The following is a 22,994-nucleotide window of genomic DNA, read 5'->3' as shown; positions in this document are numbered from 1 at the left end:
TGAGGGACCAGCCTGTGCCGCGTGCCTGTCCTCTCCAGACTCCTCCTCAGCACCAACCACCTGACTACAGAGCTGCATCTGACCCCCCATCCCCTGTTCCTCCTAGTCCATGCCCTTAAGCGCCCCTCCCCTCTGTTGGCTTAACATGGGTATTAGCCGTCTCTGACTCCTGTACCCTCTCATGTCCTACATTGACCCCACAATGCACAAGATATCTACCACTCTCCCCTTGGTGTGTTTGTGTGTGTGTTCTGTATGTTTGTGTGTGTGCATGTCTGTGTGAATGGAAGGGTGCTGTCAGGGACCACTACCAACTAAAGGACTGTTTCTCTTTTTCCCCCTGAAACCTTTACAATTTTCCCCAATTCTCCATGTCCCTCCTCCTGTTCCTCCTCTTCCTGGTATGTCCCTGGGTCTGACCCATAGGCCCATGGGAACAGCAGCAGCAGTATTGAGCCCCTCCTGTCAGGCACCAAAGCTGCCAGTTTCTCCGGCCGCCTGTCCTCCTCCAGTTCGGCCTCGACTGTGTTCGCCCCGGGTCTGAGGAAGTATCCCCAGGAGGGGGCGCTGTCTTCCCTGACAGCCTCCTCCAGCCAGGCCAAAGCCCTGCTGGCCAGCCTGTCAGCCTCCAGCCTGAGCGCCGAGGCCCTGCTCCTCTCCTCCACCTTCCGCCAACACCGCCTCCTCCGCGAGCAGCAGCGCGCCTCCTCCCTGCCCCTGCCCAACGGCCGCTCCTCCAACTCCACCACCACCTCAACCACCCCCTCCTCTTCCTCCACCTCCCCCACCTCCACCACCTCCTCCTCACCCTCCTCCCCGACCGCCCTGACCTCCCTCAACCTCTCCTCCGTGGGGCTCAAGCCCAGCGGCCGCAGCCTGCAGCACTCCGGCTCCAACAGCTACAAGGATCGTGGCAGCAAGACCCTGCTCAAGCCTGTCTCCCCTAGCAACTCACAGTGAAGTACAAGAGGATGGATGGGAGGAGGAGGAAGAGGAGGAGCACAATCAAAGCACCATCACATGCCAAAAATGAAGAGGAAAACAAGCACACTAGCCCTGCCCTCAATGCCAAGAGTTATATGCAGCAACACATATCAGTGGGGAGTTCCCCAGAGTTGACTTTCTGAGTGTCACTTTGCTGCCCTTGGTCTCAGTCCAGCAGCCAGAATCTTCACATATCTATAATTATACAGTACAAGAGTTGATGGTGGTTCCTCTCTGGCTCTCCCACTCAGTAGCACTGACTGTTCCCAAGACCCCCAGAGAACGAGCTCAAAGATGGGCCTCGGCCTCCTTTCCCTCCCACTGCCTAGTCTGGTCTGGTCCGGTCTGATCTGGTCTGGGTGGACAGAAAAACAGTGCCAGTACTTTATGAACTCTCAGTTTTGTCATCACACCATTTGCCAAATCTTACTGGATGGGAACCTAAGTGGAGTAGATGTGATATCTAGACTGTGACTTATATTATACAGAGTAGAGTTGCAATAATCAACGAGTACAGTACAGTAGTCGTGTGTGTTCAGAGCTATAGCAGTCGTATTCCAGCACCTGGCACAATGTGAATCTGTAGAGAAAAACAAAGCTAAACCAAGGTGGTGGTTTCCATTCTGAGACCGTTTTCTGTTTGTTCGCTTCTTTATTTCAGACTTATTGCATCGCCTGTGTAGAAGTCGAAACTGGTGCTATAGTTCTCCCTGTTTTGTAAAGAGTTTACATGAATGAAACGGCTCCCATTCAATGTGACTGTACATTCCACTGTGTATCTAATGCTACATCCCTGGAGTGGCTTAAGACTGCTTCTCTCCGGCGTCTGATTCCGTTCTTACCCTCGTTCTCTATGGCCCCACTATTAACGCAACAGTTTGGCAATGGAAGAAAAGGCCAGGGAGCTGCTTTTGTTGAGGTCCTCTGGTTTGAGAGTCTGCACACAATTGTATCGCCCACAATAGCACGTTATAGGAACAGTAATGTGATATTACAGTAGATCAGTTATTTAACGACTGAGCTGGTACATGAAGAAGGGGGGGAAAAAAAGAAAAAACACAAATATATTTAAACAGTGAAATTGATCGTTAAGGAATGTAGAATGTGTAGACATGAATGTTGTATGACAATCAGGACGTATCCACAGTGGACGGGTTTTGCCTTGGACTGGCGTTCCCTGCTGCAGTGATTACACTCTTAGCTCAACACACACTCACGTGACCATACAGCAGTTAGATGCACGCACGGTCTCCGACACGCCGGTGAGACGGAGATCCACCAAACTGTTTATGAAAAGCACAGTCTCCAGTTGTTTTGAGTCAGAACTGTTGACTAGATTGCCCATTTCTTTATTTCATGACTGTGGAACCACTGGTCATGAATTAACCCACACCGGTTTGATAATGCAGTCCTTTAGGTAGTAATCGATTTGAACGGTTAAAAGGAACAGAATGTTCGAGAGAGAGAGAAACAAGGGCCACTGTTGAAAGGACCAGAGATGTGGACCAGCTGATTGTTGTCTAGCTGATTATTTACAAGACATGTTGCACAATGACTTTCATTTTGGCCTGTGTGTATTTTCACCATTTGCTCTAGATAAAACACGCAATGAGTTTATCTGGACCTCCCCCGACACAGAACCGGGCTTAGCCCAAAGCTGTTGGTAAGGTTGCCACTGGAATTGGCTGCATTTGTTATGGAGAATAATTTGGTTCATGTACGACGGCACCTTAAACCGGAGTGCTTTACGCAGATCACTCCATTCCTCACAGCTGACTTATAAAGAGCTTGGAAGTGTTCTAAGGATAGAAGCACACTTTCATCAAAGACGTGTCGATGGTTTCCCTGCTGTTTAATCTTACGCCAGCAAACACTCTGAAGCTCTCTTTCTTCTGTGATGCGTCACCAAGGCGACCTAGGGGCTTATGGCCGTGTGTAGCCCGAGTTCATTCTTCAATTGTTCGGTAGACAAGTTCGTGAAATCTAATTTTTTTTTTCGTGGCATTGAGATGAAAACAATTGCTTGTGAAAGAGGCCGGTGTCAAGTGCAGAGAGCTTGAGGTGGGGAGGTTTTCATGTTTGAAGGCTATAGTGTAATAACAAAGTGCTTATCTACTGAGTTCATTTGGTGTAAAAGGGTTAGACGGGTTCATCTGGATGTCACTGTTTGACACCCTTTTGAATTTAAGAAGGCTATTATTTTTTGCAACTTGCTTTCTGTGCTGTCCTTTGGGGGAGATGTGTCTATGAATCAAACCCTTCGTGGAAGAGGTTCCCAATGGACCTGTATGTCTGACTGCCATGGTGCTGTTATAATTGCACAAAATGATCGACGCCGCAATTTCCCCATGAGAGCACAGAGTGGAACGATCTGCTGGAACCCTCTGGAACTTTGGTTTCATTGGAGACCCACCAAAGATACTGTTCATCAGTTGCTCCGACAACACATTGCTGTAAAGATTCGAACAAAGGGGTACATATTGGCACGCGCACACGCACACACGCACACACACACACACAGCATAGTGTGTCAGAATGTGGCCGTGGCATTGCAATAAGCACACCCTCTGTTCTGTCAGCGAGAAAACGGCAAGCTCACGGCACAGCGAGTTAATTAAGCCTCACACTGGCTGCACTGTAGCAATGCAGGCCTCTAGCCCTAGGTTCTATAAAGTGAAGCCAAATGAAAGATATGTACTTACTCGTTCAGCTCCACACTCAAATCCATAACTCCCAGCACTGCTTTTGCGTCTGGCAGGGTGATGGGGAGGAAGGGAGGGAGGTATTCACACTTCACTGCTTTTACACAGGAAAGTCCAAGATGAGAACACCAAGACTGCGGGACAGTGCTTTTTTGAGTCACCATAGCACTAGTGTTATTGGACAGTAGATTTCAATATAGCTGAATCTTGGAGGGGTTTATTGGTAGTGGGGATGAGGAAGGGAGGGTGGAGAGTGTGGAGACACTCGTAGTGAAAGCCCCTGGCAATCAGAGAGAGAGTTCATTGCAAACTTGAGATGAAAATGAAAAATAATAAGTATATGAATATATCTTTGTGAAGATGTTTGTCTATGATATTAATATAATTGTGAAGAAAGTGTGACACATAGGTCTGGATTAAATTATTATAATGTACAATTTAAATCATCCTCTTTTGGGGATTTATATGAGTAGGCATTTTGTACAGACTTTCCTTTTCAATTCTTCGAGAGAGATAATGTATTTCACATTAGCAAATTATTTATTCATAAGCAGAACATTTTTATATTGATTTGAAAATATTTATCTGTATAGAAGACAGGACAGGTATGTAATATACAGTGGAGCTCATTTTTAATTCTGGGATCTTTTTTTAGCACTATTTTTAACAGTTGTGTGAGTTTCCTCTTTTGTTGGCCTGCTGGCCCATACTACTGGTATGTTTAGGGAGAGGTGGCCCCTGAGCTGGTCCAGTACAACGTCTGCTCCCAGGCCTCCACTAGCTAACATTCATTTTGAGGTAAGGGGAGCTGTTCCTAGACCTGTTCTTAGAGGTGTGCCTTTTCTTTGAAACTTCTGTTGGTTTACTTAGTCCTCTTCTAGTCTCTGTCCTAGTCTTTGTATTACATAGCGCTCCTTATGCCTGACTGATGTGTTCTTCACCCTTGGCTGATTCCAGTGATGTTCGAGAAAAGTCTGGTGGGAGTCAGCGAGAGAGAGATGAGAGACAACACTGTGAAGTGGGCGTTTATATGATGATGCAACATGACCTTGCTGCTCTGATTGGTTGCATTGATCTACCGTGAAAGGACTGTTCACAAGAGAGGGGTTGTCTGTTCCTCCTGAAGGCATCCCACTAAAATGAATAGCCCATTCTAGAAACTCCTCTACTGGTGGTACGATAGGATGGTAATTACATCTGTATGGCCCAAAGATATTAACGGAGAGGGATCTCAGCATTGAACAAGTGATTTAGGATTCGATGACAAACCAAGAGCCCGTAACGCGGATAGATATGGAGCGTTAGCTTTTTCTTCTTCAGCATCATAATCTTTGTCTATTGAGACGTGTTTGGTTCTGTTTTGAATAAATGAAAGAGACATATGTGCATTATTTGACCTGCTGTCTGTGGTGTGTGCAGTACTGTATGAGGTTCTGACATGAATGTGTGGATGTTCCAATATCTTGGCATCGAGAAGAGAACAAGACAAAACGATATGTAAATAGACGGAGTAATTCCTAGAAAGTGCAACAAAATATTATGTCCAAAATAATGATTTATTAATTCAAAGATGGACACAAAGGTATATTATAAAACAATGCATGGAATATTGTCAAGCAATCGCACGGTGCAGTTGTTGTCTACATGTTTTCTTAAAAAACAGAGCGAGATGGAAGTGGTACACCTCTTTTTCTAAGGTTTACAACGGTAGAGAGCCAGACCTTTTTTTTAATTTTTTTTTTTTAACTTTGGATCTTTCTGTGACACAGGCGATGATGTTCAGTCTTACTGTGTTCAGTGATGCAACGGTGATGATGGCTAAGAGTGAGGAGTGTTCCCAACCATCCAGAGAACGATCCGGAACGCTTCAACGCACCTTCACCAGAAAACACCACCAATTGTGATCTCCCACTTGTAGAGTAGTGTGACATAATGAACAATACAAAAAATAATAATAGATCTATATAAATACCTACTGATACTGGACATTCACATTTATCAGTGTGGATGCCATGATATTCTGTGAGAAATGTGATTTTTTTGTTTCCTTTCTGTGAGAAGACCGGCAGTTGAACCTGCTTCCTTTTGTACATACTTGCTGTGGTTGTGTGTCTAATAAAGTGCAGCTCTCTTGTACAGTCGGAGTCCGGGTTTCGCTTTATCGTAGACAGTAAGTGGATCTTCTCTCCCTTTTGGGATCAATAACATATCATGTCAGTAGGTGGAGGCCCTACGGCAGGTCCAGCGGCGGCCCTCGGATGGGTCATTGTAGTATTGTTAATTAACTGGGTATGGAAGGCTCTCCGTTCCCTCTTCCCTGGGGCTAGGAGGATGTCTCATGTACAGACATAACGTGATTACAGGGCACATAGACTTTCTAATGGCTTGGCAGGTCACGGACCCACTCTAGGGTAAGCAAGTACTTGAGTCATGAATTTGGAGTGATACAGCAATGTGAAACTTGTTTTTTTAATTTAAAAAAAATGTGCTCATTAAAAGATGAACGGAAACCAAAAAATTCAAAGTTATTTTAAAAAGCTAAATGGATAAAAACGCATCAATGTATTTCTATGTTACACATTTGCTCATGCTCAATTCATACGGCTGTTTAAACGTGTATTGATAGGCAAAAGGCCATATAATCTTCTGTACTAATGTAGGTGTATTGTGTATGTACAGTACAGTACAGGTATGTATTTGTGTTCTGTGTATGCATACACTTTGACATTGAGTGTGTACAGCCATCTCAGTGGAGCTGGGTTTGTTCAGGTGTCTTGACGCTGTGCTGGTCTCCGTCCATCTGTTGCTCTGAACGGTGAGTTCCTCAGGTCTGGGACAAAGCACATAGACACAACCACTGGGACTTAGCAAGGGATATCGATCTCCGAATGTACCGGGGGAAAAGTGTGGTAACGCTTTAGGATTTACATCCATATGAAGCATTCATGCATTTTTTATAATGCCTTGTAGCCCACTTATAATGTGTTTATGGCATTGACTCTACGCGTTCTTAACTCTGTTTTATAGATCAAACTACAATGTAAGACTATAGTGCAAAATGTATTCTATCCGTAGTGGTTTGGCATACCTGTGATGATGTCCTCCAGGGCCCCATCCTTCACCTGAGGCTTCACCTGCCTCTTCTTCAGCTCCGCTATCAGGTCCATCTTGGGCATCATGGGAGACTGGCAGGGGTCAAAGGGTAAAGCTGACACACTGGCATATGTAGTATGGACCACACTAGAATGACTAGTCACTGGTCGGTCGGTCATAAGGGAAGCTACAAAACGACAGTACTCCACCTCCTTTTATAACTGGCTGCATGGAATGTAGAGACTATGGTGGATTGAGTTGGTATGGGTCTATAGTCTGTTGTCCTACCTTGTGTCCTGCAGCCTCTTTCTTTCTAGGGGAGGGAGACTCTGCTTGGTTCTCACTGCTCTGGGCTTCCAGTCTCTTCTTCTGTTCATTATCCTTCTCTGCTTGCTGTGTGGGACACACACACAAAAGCAGGTCATTAGAGGTTCGACGCAGCCGTTTATTCTCAATATCAAATCATTTCTGAGCAACAATTCGGCACCTTACTGTGATTATTTTACCATTTGAATTGAAAACAAACGACTTCTTAGCTCAATGCTATTTCTCAAGCAAGAATTTTGCTAGGACTGTCTAGACGTGGTCTGAAAGAGGGCCCTAATTGGAGGAGCCTAATAGTTTTCATGTTACACATTCCTCCTATCTGCTATTGGCAGAGAGGAGGGCAAACGTTCTTTGTTATTGGTCTATTAACTTACCAGGTGGTCCAAAACACCCACCCCACCCAGCCAAACAGCTCTTACACTAAAAGTGCATTGATATAATTTTCACAATATTATTCATACCTCATAGTGTGGAAAATATATATAAAACAGGGAAATCACATTTGACTGCACTGCCCCTTTAACAAACATGCATATCAATACAAAATGCAGGCGCGATAGACACAAGTTAAACGTAATGAGCTCTTTCATTCATCCTTTCCCATTACGGGGGCACCACCTCACCTTATAGGCCTTCATGAAGCGGACAAACGGAGGGAAAAACATGGAGGGTTGTGTGGTCTTGGGGTTCTCTCCAAAATACTCCACCACCGAGCCATACGCCTCCTAGCGGAGGAGGTGCGAGAGGAAGAGGAGGAGAGATGACGCTCACACTAAAATATGCATTGAACATCTTCTGTGGAATTACGTGTGTTGGAGGTGTCTAATTAAGTTCAAATGTTATGTGATCCCAACCTGAGCGGTCTTGCTGTCTTTGAGTAATGAGTCCAGTAATTCACTGTTTGTCTTGACAAAGTCCTTCAGCACGGTGTTGTCTTCCTGCACCAGGAACTCCTTCTTGGTCACTTCCATTCCCCTCTCCAGAGAGCGAATATCCTGAAGAATACTGTCCAGAGACACTGAAACACACAAACACAGGAGAGAAACAGGGCGTCAGTTATTCTCACTATGAAGGGCTACATTTTTTCCAAGCTGCGTGTGTGTGTGTGCAACCGTTGATTGCATTCCCGCACCTAGGCCAGCCTTGTCCACAAATTGCAGCTCAGTGTGGAAGTTGTTGAGTTCAGGGTATTTCTCCTGGACGATGCTGGAGATGAAGTGTAGCAGGGTCTGGGAGCGGTCTGTAGACTTGGTGTCCAGCAGCTGACAGGACAGAGACAAAGAGAGGCGCAGATGGAGTCATCTCCCAAAGATGGACTGGCCTGCCTATCAAGATACCACAGCGCCCTCAACAGCCCAAAACCTTGCTTTAGCTAATAGTGACTTATTTATCGCTATAGAGTTGAAGCCATACTATTTCAGCCAGTTAATCTCTACCTTAGTGATGGTTCTCACAATTTTGCCTCAAGAGCAGAGGGGTACTCACCAGGTCCAGACTCTGCAGGCGGAACCCATAGGCTGCACCCCTCTTACTGCTGTTCATGTAGTTCCCAAAGGCTAGGATGATCTGGAGAGGAGGAGCCAGATGCAGAATGTGTTACATAGACAGTGCAGGCCTGTTTAAAGAGGCTCTCTGATTGGAGGTTAGCAGTGACGGACAGGGATGCCCTCCACTCACCTCTAACATCTTCTTCAGCTTGGCCGAGGACTTAATGGACATGGATGCTGCGATCATGGAGTCCAGTTGCTGTTGGTGAGATTATGAATGACAATCGTACCAGATTCTGAAGAAAGTCATTGTCGTACAGATGCAATTTCATTGTCTGTCCTGAGCAACCGACTCACCGGCTGCAGACGTTTGACGCTCTCGGGGAAGTTGCCCATGAAGGTGAGGGTGCTGATTCGCTGGGCCAGACGGGGGATCTTCCCAAAGCGCATCATGAAGCGGTCCTCCTCTGCCAGATCATCCAGCGGACGGCCCTCCTTCTCGTAGTTCTGGAGGAGCTTCAGCTCGTAGTCTGACGGGACAAACCTCTCCAGCAGCTCCAGGAAGTCCAGCCCCAACGCCTGCTGGTCATACCTGGAGAGGAGGAGGGAGGGAGGGAGGTAAGATAGTAAGGAAGGGACAAAAGAAGAGTGTGGGATGAGGAGAAAGAGAATGAAGGGATTAACGAGAACAAAAAAGGCATAAAGAAATTAAATGAGTGAGAGAAATATGTGTACTAAGGAAAGGAACAGAATAGGAGCAGATATAGTTCCATACGTCTCGATAGCTGTGCAGATGTCTGCGGGGCTCCGGCCTCCCTTGCGTAGCGTGATGGCCAGGTTCTTGGCCTTGTTGCCCTCGATCAGGTTGACCTTGCTGGGTGCCTTCTGGGCCACCTTGACCTTAAGAGTGGACAGAGCTGCTGGAGGACCCTGGGCCTTGGTCTTAAACTGCTCCTCAAACGCCTCCATATTCAGCTCCTGACACAACACGCATAGAGATGGTTAGAGAGGGAGGAAGGGGGAGGGGAGGGAGAGGAGGAAGAGATATAAAGAGAGAGAGAGAGAGAGATGAGTAAAAAGAGGGTCAGAGGAAGAGGGGAGGAAAGTGGGGGTCAGAGGGAAGGTGAGAGAAGGGAGAATGGAAGAGTAGAGTTCAGTCAGCACTAGTATCTGTGTGGAGGTTTGGTCTTACCCCTAAGACCTGCTCGTCGTCCAATTCGTGGAAGACCGTGCCAGTCACCTGGTTGGGCTTCAGTGCCTGCCAGTTGAGCAAAGGCATCCGGAACTTAGTCTGGATGGGTTTCCTGCTTTTACCTCCTGAGAGAAAGAGAGCGAGAGTAGGAGAGAGGATCAATCACAGTTGTCAATCGCCAGTGCACTCATTTCACCCTTCAGCAAATTGGACGTATACAAATTCATCAGATTGACTGACAATCTGATTAGCATAGAGCTCTCTCCTATTTGACCTCTCACACACTAATCTCTTTAATCTCTCCTCTACTTTCATGATCTCCCCTCTCATCTTCTAATCTCTGCTGTAGACCGCTACTGGAGCGGAATGGGTGGAATGGTATCAAATACATCAAGCACATGGTTTCCATGCCGTTTGATGCCATTCCATTCGCTCCGTTCCAGCCATTATCATGAGCCGTCCTCCCCTCAGTAGCCGCCACTGATATACACATGTAACTGCTTCCACACAGGTGTGGTTCCTGAGTGAATTAAGCAATTAACTTCATATTATGCTTAGGGTCATGTATAGAAATGATGGGCAGGCTCCCATTGCTATGCCCCCATACAATGACAATGCCCCTATCCACAGGGCATGAATGGTCACTGAATGGTTTGATGAACAATGCAGATCATATGCCATGGCTTTTCAGTCACCACATCTCAACCCAATTGAACACTTATGGGAGATTGTGTAGTGGCTCCTAAGACAGCATTTTCCACCATCATCAACAAAATACAAAATTATGGAATTTCTCGTGGAAGAATGGTGTCGCATCCCTCCAATAGAGTTCCAGACACTTGTAGAATCTATACCAAGGTGCATTGAAGCTAGTTATGGCTCTATTAAGACACTTTATGTTGGTGTTTCATTTATTTTGGCAGTTACATATACATCTCCAATGGAAGCAGTTAAGAGTCCCCTTACCGGCTTGGCTGTCTCCAGAAGGTGGGCCTCCGGGTGGAGGCGGAGGTCCTGCGCCGGGTGGAAGAGGAGGTGGGGGCGGACCTCCCCCGGGAGGAGGGGGAGGTGGGCCACCGGAGCAAGGCGGGGGAGGAGGAGGAGGAGGGGGAGGTGGGCCACCGGAGCCAGGCAGGGGAGGAGGAGGAGGTGGAGGGGGTGGGGGAGCAGGTCCACCAGGCCCAGGAGGCGGGGGGGGAGGAGGAGGGGGGACAGCAGAGATGGCTGAGGAGGGAGTGGCATCGGGGACGTCTGGGCCAGAGGCAGTGGGTCCCGTGGAGCTGAGCCGGGGCTCAGAGGCTGGGGCGGGTGCGTACTCGATGATGGTGACAGGCACCACCTGGAGGTCTAGGGCCCCAGAGGGGGTGCGTCCCAGGCGGATCAGCCCTCGCTCCTGCAGCTCCTGCACCTTGAGTTCTAGCTCAGAGGAGGGCTGGCTTAGACGCTCTCTGTCCCGCTCCCTCTCCTGGCTCATCTCCCTTTCCCTCTCTCTTTGCTGCAGAGAACTGACCTGGGAACAGGAGTCCCGCAGGCTCTCCTGTCAGTCGCACACACAAAGGCAAGGAAAAGTTATCATCACACAATCACACACATAACTTTCTGTCTGATACACTATATTGTAAACAGTCCACAGTTCATTGTACAGTGCAGACCTTGAGCAGCTCTGCCTCCTTGGTGACTTGGAGGAGCTGTTTCTCCAGTTCAGCCATCCTCTCTGCAGACTGGCTCTCAATCTCCTCTAGCCTGGCGCTCAGCTACAAAAACACGACACGACACAACATGCCAACACAACATGCCAACACAACATGCCAACACAACATTCGGAGGTCACAGACAGAGTCATAGAGTAATTGCTGGCCTTTTTCAGACGTGTGATTTGAATGATCGAGACTGTGTGTGTACAGTATGTATCACTGACCTGTGAGTTGTGCTCCTGCAGTTCGTCCACATGCTCCAGTACGCCGCCCCTGTTCTCTGCATCCTCCAGCAGAGCCCCCACATCAAACACGTTGTCCAGGTAGGCCTGAATCTGAACCTGCAGCTTCTCACTCTCCGTCAGCTTCAGAGACTGACACACACACACACACACACACACACACACGACCATCGTTATCATGACGGTTTCATTTCAGTTTGAAGGAGTTGGTTTTGCGGTTGTGACGGTTCCATATCCAACACTGAGACGAGAAGGATGAATGGAGTGTTTACCTCTAGGTACTGGTCCAGTCCGTGGTGAGTGAACTCATATTGCAGGTGCACACGGAAGTTCATATTCTCCACCGAATGCACCACAATGTTAATGAACTGCATGCAGGCCACCTGGCGAGAGGGATCATCATATTTGATCTTTGACCTTTCAGAGCTACATTGTGAGTCAAATGCAAACACATCAGCCAGGAGACGTAAAGCCGTTGTGTGTCCACGTACCATGAAGTCAATGTTGCTGTCATCGTTGCTAAAGTACTCCATCAGTTTCTCAAAGCGGTTCTTCTCTCCGCTCACCTGAGTGAAAGGGCATGGGGAAGACGTTCCTTGTTTCAGTAACACAGGCAGGCACTTCAACAGATGTACACGGGAGTGTGTACGTTTTGGTACCGTGTGTGTTTCGAACACATCCCACATTAAATCTATTATTAGTCGTGGTGGTCACCAATGTGGAAAGTCTATATCGACATCAGTGGAATTCTTTCAGACTACATTTCAGTCATTTAAAGGGGCCCTTCACTTTGGTGAGGACTGGTTGCACACTCCCAACACGATGTCTTCGTGTGAGTGTGTGTTTTAGAGTTCTAAGTGTGCTTGGTGAGACTGAGACAGGGTTGTGGCGTGTATCAGTCGTGAGATTACTTAGAAGAGAACAATCTTGGTCCTGAGAAGACACAAATGAGTCGGCTAAGGTGAGATGATACAGTACATATTGGTAAAGTAAAGTCTGCTATAGTGTGGCTAAGTTTCCCTTCACCTCCTTGAGGTTGTCGAAGGCGGCGAGAATGATGTCATGACCGCCCCTCACAAGACACACAGCAGCCAACAGCTCCAACACCAGGGCTTTGGTTCTGTAGAGACCAAGAATATAATACCACATCACACACACACATCACACACACATGCACAAGCATGCACACACACTTCACACATCATCACACACACAGGCGTTCGTACCTGGGGTTCTTGTTGTTGAGACTGAGAGTGATCTCGTTGACGCAGCGTGGGTGAGTCATAACTTGGTTGAAGCCCGACTGAAAAAGTGATAATCAGCGTTGGAATTTCACAATTTCACACTCCATGTCACAGTCATGCCCACACACACCACACACACACACCTGGTAGTTCATGATGGCACGCAGACACATGATGCACACATGGACATCGTCCCTCTGACTGGCCAATCGAGAGATCTTCTGAGTTCTCCTACTCTGGGCCAGAGAGGTTATTCTGCAAAGGAGATGTTGAGAGGATGGAGGAGATGGTGGTCACTGGTCAGAAGGTCCCACTTTTCAGTAGAATATTTTTGGTGAGATTTATCCTGTGGTCTGTAAGGCTTGCTGGGTGAGACTCGGGTCTCATAACGGCTGATAGTTCTTACCGTACGGTCAGGGCGCGGGCTGCTCTGGTCATGCCGTGTGTAGGGGAGCTTCCTGCACTCTTATTCAGGTCCTCCATGGACCTCTCCGCTGGCTTCCCTCTCTCTGACAGTGTTCCCCCATTCTCAGCACCCTCCAGGTCAAACCTATAGACACATTCCCAAATACACAAACATATAGTCACGTATACATAATCAAACATTAAATCTACAGTACCAGTCAAATGTTTGGATACACCTACTCATTCAAGGGTTTTTCTTTCTACTATTTTCTCCTTTACAGAATAATGGTGAAGACATCAAAACTAGGAAATAACACGTATGGAAACATGTAGTAACCAAACAAGTGTTGAACACCCTTTTCCTTAATGACAACTTTGCACACTCTTGGCATTCTCTCAACCAGCTTCATGAGGTAGTCACCTGGAATGCATTTCAATTAACAGGTGTTCCTTGTTAAAAGTCCATTTGTGGATTTTCTTTCCTTCTTTAATGCATTTGAGCCAATCAGTTGTGTTGTGACAAGGTTGGGGTGGTATACAGAAGAAGCCCTATTTGGTAAAAGACCAAGTCCATATGGCAAGAACAGCTCCAGCTTGAAGGTCAGTCAATGCGGAACATTTCAACAACTTTGAAAGTATCTTCAAGTGCAGTCTCAAAAACCATCAAGTAACTATGATGAAACTGTCTATCATGAGGACCGCCGCAGGAAAGGAAGACCCAGAGTTACCTCTGCTGCAGAGGATACATTCATTAGAGTTATCTGCACCTCAGATTGCAGCCCAAATAAATGTTTCACAGGGTTCAAGTAACAGACACATCTCAACATCAACTGTTCAGAGGAGACTGAGTGAATCAGGCCTTCATGGTTGAATTGCTGCAAAGAAACCACTACTAAAGGACACCAGTAAGAAGAAGAGAGTTGATTGGCCCAAGAAACATGAGCAATGGACATTAGACCGGTGGAAATCTGTCCTTTGGTCTGATGAGTCCAAATATGAGATTATTGTGAGACACAGAGTAGGTTAAAGGATGATCTCTGCATGTGTGGTTCCTATCGTGAAGCATGGAGGAGGTGTGATGGTGTGGGGGTGCTTTGCTGGTGACACTGTGATGTATTTAGAATTCAAGGTACACTTGACTAGCATGGCTACCACAGCATTCTGAAGCAATATTCCATCCCATCTGGTTTGCTCTTAGTGGGACTATCATTTGTTTTTCAACAAGACAATGATCCAACACACCTCCAGGCTGTGTAAGGGCTAATTGACCAAAAAGGAGAGTGATGGTGCTGCATCAGATGACCTGGCATCCACAATCACCCGACCTCAACCCAATTGAGATGGTTTTGGATGAGTAGGACCGTAGAGTGAAGGAAAAGCAGCCAACAAGTGCTCAGCATACGTATGTGGGAACTCCTTCAAGACTGTTGGAAAAGCATTCCTGGTGAAGATGGTTGAGAGAATGCCCAGAGTCTGCAAAGCTGTCATCAAGTTAAAGGGTGGTTACTTTGAATAATATAAAATATATTTTGATTGGTTTAACACTTTTTTTTGGTTACTACAAGATTCCAGAAGTGTTATTTCATAGTTGTGATGTCTTCACTATTATTCTACAACGTAGAAAATTGTAAAAAATAAATAAAAACCCTTGAATGAGTAGGTGTGTCCAAGCTTTTGACTGGAACTGTATGTCTCATTGATATTGTACGGGGATTATGTTAAGACAGAAGGGGAGGCTGCAAAGGATACTCACGAAGCGTCACACTGGGCGTAGGACAGGTAATCCACCAATACATCCAAACCCTGGTTCTCCTCATTCAGAAACTCCTGGGCCCAGCTATATAGAGAGAAAGAGAATTAGAACACGATACTACTTTAAGGACACTTGAGTCAGTCATACTGACTGATGGGATAACTGTGGGACCAGTCCTGGTCAAAACGAACATAGCAGGCGTAAAAGAAACACCTGAAACTAGATTCCCTACATACTGGTCTTGATGAGAAGAAGAAGAAAAAAACTGTCAGGGGAGGTTCTCATCTGCACTGTTCAACCAATCCAGTAAATGTGGAGGAGGAGTTAAGATGGAGTGTCTCCTTATTAAAGTCCAAAAGCAGAAGTTGCATCACAGGCTCTCTTTCCATTTCCCCTGAAAACCAGAACATCTGGTTGTTGGGGGACTCGGTAGAGGCTAATCCTGGTCCAGTCACTCACCCAATATGATTAGTGCGGAGGGAGATCTCCAGCTCTCTCAATACCTGGGTGGACTCCTGGACCCGCCTCTTGAACTAAAATAGGCCAAAACCATACAGAGAAGCTCTATGAATGAAGGAGACGCACAAAGACTAGAAGCTCTAGAAATGTGAGAGGGGGGGGACTGTACACCCACCCTGCGGGTCACTCCTCCTTGGTCCTGATAGAAGCTCTTGATCTTGGTCAGATAGGTAGAGGGAGGGTTCTTCACTTGGAACCGCTCCTGACCACACAGAATGGAGGGAGGAAGGAGAAGGCGATGAGGGTGAGTAAGAAGACAAATGAGACAGTCAAACACAAGGAGCACCGCAAACCACTCTGTTACCATGCCAACCTGCTGATGGGAAACATGCTTACCACAGGAACCCATCAGAGGTGTCGTGTTTTGCTCGAAGACTTTATGACCTTTTTGCATTCTAACCCACATTACATATTGGCAACCGGACACCAGCAATACACATGTATTTTTCTTCACGGTTATGTCCGTATGCTGTGTTTTTACAACACTTAATCTCAGATACAATCAGGGGTTACTCTGTATTTTAACGGTCAGTAATAAACCATTTATAAGGCATTTACAAAAATATTGCACACCATTTATGGTTAGGGTTAGGTATTGGTTAGTGCTCGCTTTAGATTTGGGACTGCAAACATACTTTACTTATGATTAGTAAATGGCTTATAAATATGGGAGTAATGATTTAATAAATGGTTTATTACGGACCGTTGAAATAAGGCGTTACCCAATCATGTAGAACTGTGTATGTACTAGTGCATGAACCAATCACCCCATGTAAGGCTCCCAACAAGACGTAATGTTCTTACCTGATCACAGATCAGCTCCCACTTCTTGTCATTGTCATACTGACTCAACAGCTTCAGCTTGTCTGGAGGCAAGTTCATATAGCTCTGAGAATAGAATAAGGTGCACTTCAAAAACCTACATCAATAATGACATGACTGTTACTGTGACTACAACTGGGGCCTTTGGGGATCTTGTATTTAAATGAACTCGGAGCGGTCTACAACGGCATGCTACTCAACTTCAATTAAGCAGTGCCTGCATAATAATATCCTCTTCAATAATATTGTCTTTAAAAAAATATTTCATTTCTTTCTTCACTACCAACCAGCCAACGCTCTTGTGCACATTGTCATAACGCTTCCTGTTCATGCCATGCTGTTCAAATGTGATCAGAAATCACAGATGTCCCCACCAGAGGTATTAGTGAACGCTATCATCCTCCGACACCACGGAGGTGACTCACTGTTTACATGTATTGCTAGTAACTAATGGAAACCATCTGTGAGCATGTATCACATCTAGTCGTTAGCATTTTCAAACACATACAGCTCCTCCATTCATCATTGAACGTAGCGGGCCTATACAGTAGCCGTTTAGCCAGGACCTGTTTGAGTGAGTTGCAGGTGGATTTAACCTGATTGATTCAACAGTTACTTGTCTCTATGACAAGTGAGCCACCTGGCCCTTTCTACAAGAAGATATGGTGTGTTTATATCACGAGAAGTTGATTTAACTCTGTCATGGCTTTTGATTAACATGGGAAAATACAATAGATTTTTTAAAGCATCATTCTCATGTGACACGTCACACACAATAACCCCATAGATGTTGCCGGCCAAACTAACCGCTAATGAAAGTAGTTTATTTAAGGCATCTAAGACGAGCGATGTTTTAGTCGAGGCAGTCTTGGTCCTACTAAGAAAGGGTGTGGACTGTGGTTAGATGTGCAGAATTTAATCTTCTCAAGCAACAGTTTGTGGCTTCCTCTTAACACGTTACCAAACCCCTGAGGTTTGACATGTGCGCCCCAGTTAGTGTGGGCTTTTCTGGGGACATAGCTATAGGGTTTGGGTGGGGTACAGTATGGGAGGGACCGATGGTGGATTTTGAAAGACAAAGACTAGCAACAGAAAACCAAATGTAGACCATGTGTATGTGAATATGCGCTGTACATACACATGAGGTTACTCATACACACACATACCCACTCAGAAAGACATAAACTCTTATGTGCGCATGGTTTGTACACATGTACGCATGCGCACACACACACCTACATTTTTGAGTATGTGTCGTTCCATTTGAGGCCGGTTGGATGTACTGCCAAATTCTGTAAAACGACGTTGGAGGCAGCTTATGGTAGAGAAATGAATGTTCAATTCTCTGGCAACAGCTCTGTTGGACATTCCTGCAGGCAGCATGCCAATTGTACCCTCCCTCAAAACGTGTGGCATTGTTGTGTGACACAACTGCACATTTTAGTTTGGCCTTTTGTTGACCCCAACACAAGGTGCACCTGTGTAATGACCACTCTGTTTAATCAGCTTCTTGATATGCTACATCTGTCAGGTGGATGGATTATCTTGGCAAAGGAGAAATGTTCACTAACTGCTTGCAATCCAACTTCTTACAACTTTTGTTAAATCCAGCAACATAAAGGGGATCTCTATTGCTGACAGAGATATTATCATCAGTCAACTTGCAGATGACACCACCCTTTTTTGAAAGATGCTGACCAGATTCCTAGAGCATTCGATGTGATAAAATATTTTTACCAAAGCATCCGGTCTTTGCCTAAACGTTAATAAGTGTGAATTGTTTGCAGTTAAAGACAGTGTGATACCCTCTATATGCAATATTCCAGTCAAGGAAGAAGTAACATACCTTGGGATTACCGCTGTCTAAGGATCAACAGGAAAGATGCTTATTTAATTTCATACCTATTATGGAAAAAACTTAAAGAAGTTGAACCATTGGTTGCAGAGGGATGTATTCTTGAAAGGTTGAGTATTGCTTTCTAAAGCAGAAGGTATCTCCAGACTTACTTATGCATCTACATCTTGACAACAAAATAGGTAAAGCGGTTGACCAGATGCTTTTCAACTTCGTCTGGAAAAATCATACACATTATATTAGGAAATCTGTCGTTATGAACACATGAATATGGTGGTGTCAATTTTCTTTAGATGTTCCTACTTTGAATAATACTGATAAATTGGGCTAAACATTTCTTAAAGAATTCTTAAGGAATTTCATCCCTCATTACATCTTCTCTTCTTTGGTGGCTTCAATTTTATGTTATTTTGTAACTATAACATTGATAAGACTCCTACAAAATTAATATTCTTCGCATGGTTTATACATAAACATGATTTTTCCCTGCATAGGTATTTCATTTGGAACAATAAGGATATTTTGTATAGAAACAAGTATTTATTTTTTAAGAACTGGTTCAATGATCATATCCTGCTGGTGAGTCAACTTTTTAATGCAGAAGGATCGTTACTCAATTAAGAGGAATTTCTATCTCGTTACAATATCCCTGTTACACATAGAGAGCTCGTCATAGTCTTTGATGCTATTCCATCTGCAACTCTCATGTTATTTAGAGGTGGAACCAGGCGTCACCTTCTTGACCTACCCTCGCTTAGTACAGTTGACTCTCCAATAGGAGAAATATGTTTCTCTCCTTGCTCCCTCAGAACAACAGATCTATACGTGCCTTATTTCAAAGGGATATTGTATCTATTCCTTATGTTATCAGCTGTTAGAGCAGCTTCCCAATCACCGTACCTGTACACAGCCAATCTGTAAATAGCACACCCAACTACCTCATCCCCATACTATTACTTACCCTCTTGCTCTTTTGCACCCCAGTATCTCTAATTGCACATCATCACCATCATCATCATCATCATATGCACATCTATCACGCCAGTGTTAATGCTAAATTGTAATTGTAATTATTTCTCCTCTATGGCCTATTTATTGCCTTACCTCCCTACTCTTCTACATTTGCACACACTGTACATTTATATATTTCTATTGTGTTCTTGACTGTACGTTTGTTTATGTGTAACTCTGATAAAGCAAAGCAGTGTGACACAAACAACAACACAAGAGTTACACATGGAATATACAAACGTACAGTCAATAACACAATAGAAAAGGTCTATATACAGTGTGTGCAAATGGCGTGAGGAGGTAAGGCAATAAATAGGCCATAGTAGCGAAGTAATTACAATTTCGCAAATTAACACTAGAGTGATAGATGTGCAGATGATGATGTGCAAGTAGAGATACTGGTGTGCAAAAGAGAGAAAAAAGTTAATAAAAACAAGTATCAGTCATAATACCCATAAAACCTATCAGTCAAACAAGGAAATGGTTCCAATCGTTTTTCTACCATACATTTTTCCCATAGGGGATTTTAGAAGCACTTAAAATAAGGGCTGTGTTTCGTGTAGGCTTACCCTGCCTTGACATTTTGATAACCATGTAAATCTCTCTAGGACAAGGTGACTTTAATCAATACATTTGCCTGCATTTACCCCCCTCAAATATTAATTTTTTAATGCTAATTAGCTGGTAATTTGGCTATCCTACAGATATACAAATGCCATGATGATCTGGACAAGACCACCAAATTGTGGAAATGATAAGAATCTCTGGATTAACTATCTAACGTTAGCTATAATTTAATATTAATAAATTGGCTACATTTCTTTAAATTGATAATTACGTGAATGGTTTTGTGCAAGTTTTAAATTGACACCATACCTGTTAGCAAAGGTGTCAGCTAGAGATGACGTGCAGGAGCTTGCAGGGATTTGCAGTCTTGCATGATGTCTACTTTGATGCTAATTAGCATTTTCTAATCTGACCATAAATAGAGCCGAATATATTGACAAAAGTCACCTTGTCCGAGAGAGATATTTACATGGATATAAAAACGTCACGCCAGGGTAAGCCTACACAAAACACAGCCCTTATTTTAAAATATTTCTAAAATTCCCTATGAGAAAAATGAATTATGGAAAAATGATTGGAACCATTTTGCTGTTTGACCGCTAGGTTTTATGGGTATTATGACACTTCCGCTGTGGGGATCTATTTAGAACACGAGGGGAAGTCCTGTTCTCAGTTTCAACAGGTTGTTCCATTCTTACTGTCACCCTGAGCCCGGACATTACTCTCAAAAATGAAAAATGCTTACTTTTTTACCTAATATCTCCTCTCACACATTGCCACATACCTAAACACATCTGCTTGTGTGAGTGCTATAAGTGCCGTTTTAGGTCCGTTTGAAATCTAGACTAGAGAAGGTAGCATTTTCCTTTAATGCATGTAGACTGTCTGCAGTGTGATAACTGTTAGCTAGCTAATATGTGTGTGGTACTGACACACACTGTCCTTTCTACCGGCCTGCTCTTTCAGAGCATGACCTGACTTCCTCTTTCTTTCAGACATAAAAGTAAAAGAAGGTGAAGGGGTATGCATGGAAAGATAGTTTTACTGCCATGATGTCACATGTCTTTCGTGTGTCTCCGTATCTTGTGCCTAATATGTTTAGCATCACATTTATCAGAGGTGTATCTAAATGCGTGATTTCAAACTGCTTGCGCTACTCATGATTGACTAATCGTTTCTACAGATAAGGCCTTGTTCCCCTGAGATGTCCTGCTTCTTTTGTAAAAAAAAACAACCATGCTTCTAGTGTTGGATTTATAGTGTTATGTTGTCCTCCATATGTGTTAACTGATGGGAAATGGCATGTTGAAATATTTGAGAAACATTTGCCTTCCTGTCTTAGTCTTGTGGTCTCTCTCGTGCAAAATCTATTGCTCAATCCAGCACTGTGCCTTTATGGTGTCTCCGGTTCATCTAAGAGGGAGGGCGGCAGTCGAAGGTCTATGAGATCATTTGAACACAGGCTGAGCAGAGAGGCCGATTTCAAAATATCTAAAAGAGGATGTGAGCTTTTGGATGGGATTGAGGCCAACAAAATGTCAGCTCTCTTGACTAACATGACTGGCTGCAGTGAGAGAGACAGCATTGTTTTCTAACAGGAACCAGAATTACCTTGACAGAATAATTCAAATGTGAAGCTGAATGTATTTTCTCTCAGACATCTGGCACCGTGCATATTTAAGTGAGTGATTTCACCTGTTCCTTTAGATATCAGTGCAATACATACAGTAGGTGTGTGATGCGTCTAAAGTCCTGTGTGATTGTGTCTGCGTTTCTGCGTGTTGGTATGCATGATGTTTCTCCCCTCCTGTCCTGCCACTCACCAGAACCACACTGAAGCGCTCCTCCAGCTCGTCCTCTGGAGGCACGGGCAGCTTGGGGGGAGCAGGCTGCTTCTTCTGCAGGGTCGGGGTGGGGTCACTCAGGCCCGTTCCTGACCCCACAGAGTGCTTGGCCTCCCTGCCATCGGCCTGCTCTATTCCCCCCGCCGCATTCCCCATCACCAACCTGAACAGGTAATCCAGGGGAAAGGTTAAAAAAAACACTCTCTTTTTAACTGGATGTGCTATTAGACCTGACTCGAAAACAGACTCCGACTCCGATGTCTGCAAACCTGTCCACACTGAGAAAAAGTAGCTAGTTAGTTCCAATGTAGGGCAGTCCAATGAAGTTCCAAAAAAAGAAAAGAGAAGGTGAATAAAAACAGGTCTTGGAGTCCTTGGCCCTTCAACGTCTCTGGGAGATTAGGCAGGTGGATGGAACAGCCACTGGCCTACTGCAATTGTCTTGGTCCTGAGGTGAGGATCTTTGATGGAGCAACATCTTTCCTCCCAATCCCGTATCTCTTCCACTGTCCTCACTCTCTGCTGGATGACAGGTGTTACTAGGAGAAGGGGAAAAAAATCGGACCAGCTTCAAACCTGAAAAGTGGCGCCTTGTAGAAGCGAGATGTTGTTTTTAACTAATTAACTGTTCGTAGTTCCTACAATGAGCTCAGCACAGGCAGGCAGGGCACGGGTGTTACAGGAAGGAGAGGGGAGTTTGACGCAGTCGCTGCAGCAGAGGCAGAAACCGCATAACCAGAAAAAGCAGAAGAGTAACTTCCTGCTGTGTGTGAGAGAAACAAAACTACAAGGGGGTGGAGTAAGGTGGGGAGAGGAGACTGAGGGAGAAGCAGAGAAGGTGTGGTTGGAGAAGATGGACAAGAGAGTAAAGTGGAGGGGTGGAGAGAGGAGACTGAGGGAGAAGCAGAGAGGGGGGTGTGGTTGGAGAAGATGGACAAGAGAGTAAAGTGTAGGTGGTGGAAAAAAGAAGGGATAACGGAAGACTAAGTAGGGGTATTGGGCCCATAGTCATATGAGCTAGGAAGTAACTCCACATATCTGGCCTTGTGGATGGTCGGTGCATGCCAAATGGTACAGGGTGGATTAAGTCGAGTTTTTTATCCTTACATCCTTGACTTTCCATTGTTAGGAAACCACTGCCAGAACATAGGTTGTGGAAATGTGAGTGCAGTTGCGTTTTACCCAGTGTACCCTCAAATATCATTCCAAGAGCACTACCCTGTGTCAGCTATTCACATTGCTACCCCTAGTGA

The 22,994-nt window shown here is 45.0% G+C and overlaps 2 protein-coding genes across 7 annotated transcripts in view; one reads left to right on the top strand and one right to left on the bottom strand.

The window, feature by feature from the left end:
- srcin1a (SRC kinase signaling inhibitor 1a) overlaps nucleotides 1–5,822 on the top strand; it is a 113,913-nt gene extending 108,091 nt beyond the window's left edge. For all 6 annotated transcript variants that reach the window (XM_052490908.1, XM_052490914.1, XM_052490912.1 and 3 more), the window contains one exon: nucleotides 427–5,822. In XM_052490908.1, the coding sequence (XP_052346868.1) occupies nucleotides 427–960 (534 nt within the window). In that variant the 3' untranslated portion in view covers nucleotides 961–5,822. The remainder of the gene's footprint in view (nucleotides 1–426) is intronic.
- Nucleotides 5,823–6,139: 317 nt separating this feature from the next.
- Nucleotides 6,140–22,463, bottom strand: fmnl1a (formin-like 1a). The gene is made up of 25 exons (XM_052490915.1): nucleotides 21,721–22,463; nucleotides 16,447–16,530; nucleotides 15,758–15,844; nucleotides 15,583–15,656; nucleotides 15,124–15,207; nucleotides 13,372–13,515; nucleotides 13,109–13,220; nucleotides 12,948–13,024; nucleotides 12,748–12,841; nucleotides 12,213–12,287; nucleotides 11,994–12,104; nucleotides 11,704–11,853; nucleotides 11,438–11,539; nucleotides 10,752–11,322; nucleotides 9,786–9,910; nucleotides 9,369–9,571; nucleotides 8,951–9,185; nucleotides 8,784–8,852; nucleotides 8,592–8,672; nucleotides 8,239–8,368; nucleotides 7,961–8,124; nucleotides 7,730–7,831; nucleotides 7,068–7,172; nucleotides 6,775–6,871; nucleotides 6,140–6,516 (listed from the first exon to the last, which is right to left on the bottom strand). The coding sequence occupies exons 1-25, from the start codon at nucleotides 21,895–21,897 to the stop codon at nucleotides 6,452–6,454; spliced, it is 3,318 nt and encodes a 1,105-aa protein (XP_052346875.1). The 5' UTR covers nucleotides 21,898–22,463; the 3' UTR covers nucleotides 6,140–6,451.
- Nucleotides 22,464–22,994: the final 531 nt, after the last annotated feature.

Source organism: Oncorhynchus keta, chromosome 32 (assembly GCF_023373465.1).
Source record: "Oncorhynchus keta strain PuntledgeMale-10-30-2019 chromosome 32, Oket_V2, whole genome shotgun sequence".
NCBI classification, from domain to species: domain Eukaryota; kingdom Metazoa; phylum Chordata; class Actinopteri; order Salmoniformes; family Salmonidae; genus Oncorhynchus; species Oncorhynchus keta.
The sequence above is the reverse complement of the archived record's forward strand: the minus strand, read 5'-3'. Positions and strand labels throughout refer to the sequence as shown.

What these genes read in the sequence shown, in the direction of transcription:
- fmnl1a (XM_052490915.1), bottom strand. Translation starts at nt 21,897, where the DNA reads ATGGGGAATGCGGCGGGGGGAATAGAGCAGGCCGATGGCAGGGAGGCC. An exon ending in TGCAGGAGCACAACTCACAG is followed by an intron (nt 11,540 to 11,703) that starts GTCAGTGATACA and finishes GTGTTTTTGTAG; the next exon opens with CTGAGCGCCAGGCTAGAGGA. An exon ending in GCTTCATGAAGGCCTATAAG is followed by an intron (nt 7,173 to 7,729) that starts GTGAGGTGGTGC and finishes TGTCCCACACAG; the next exon opens with CAAGCAGAGAAGGATAATGA.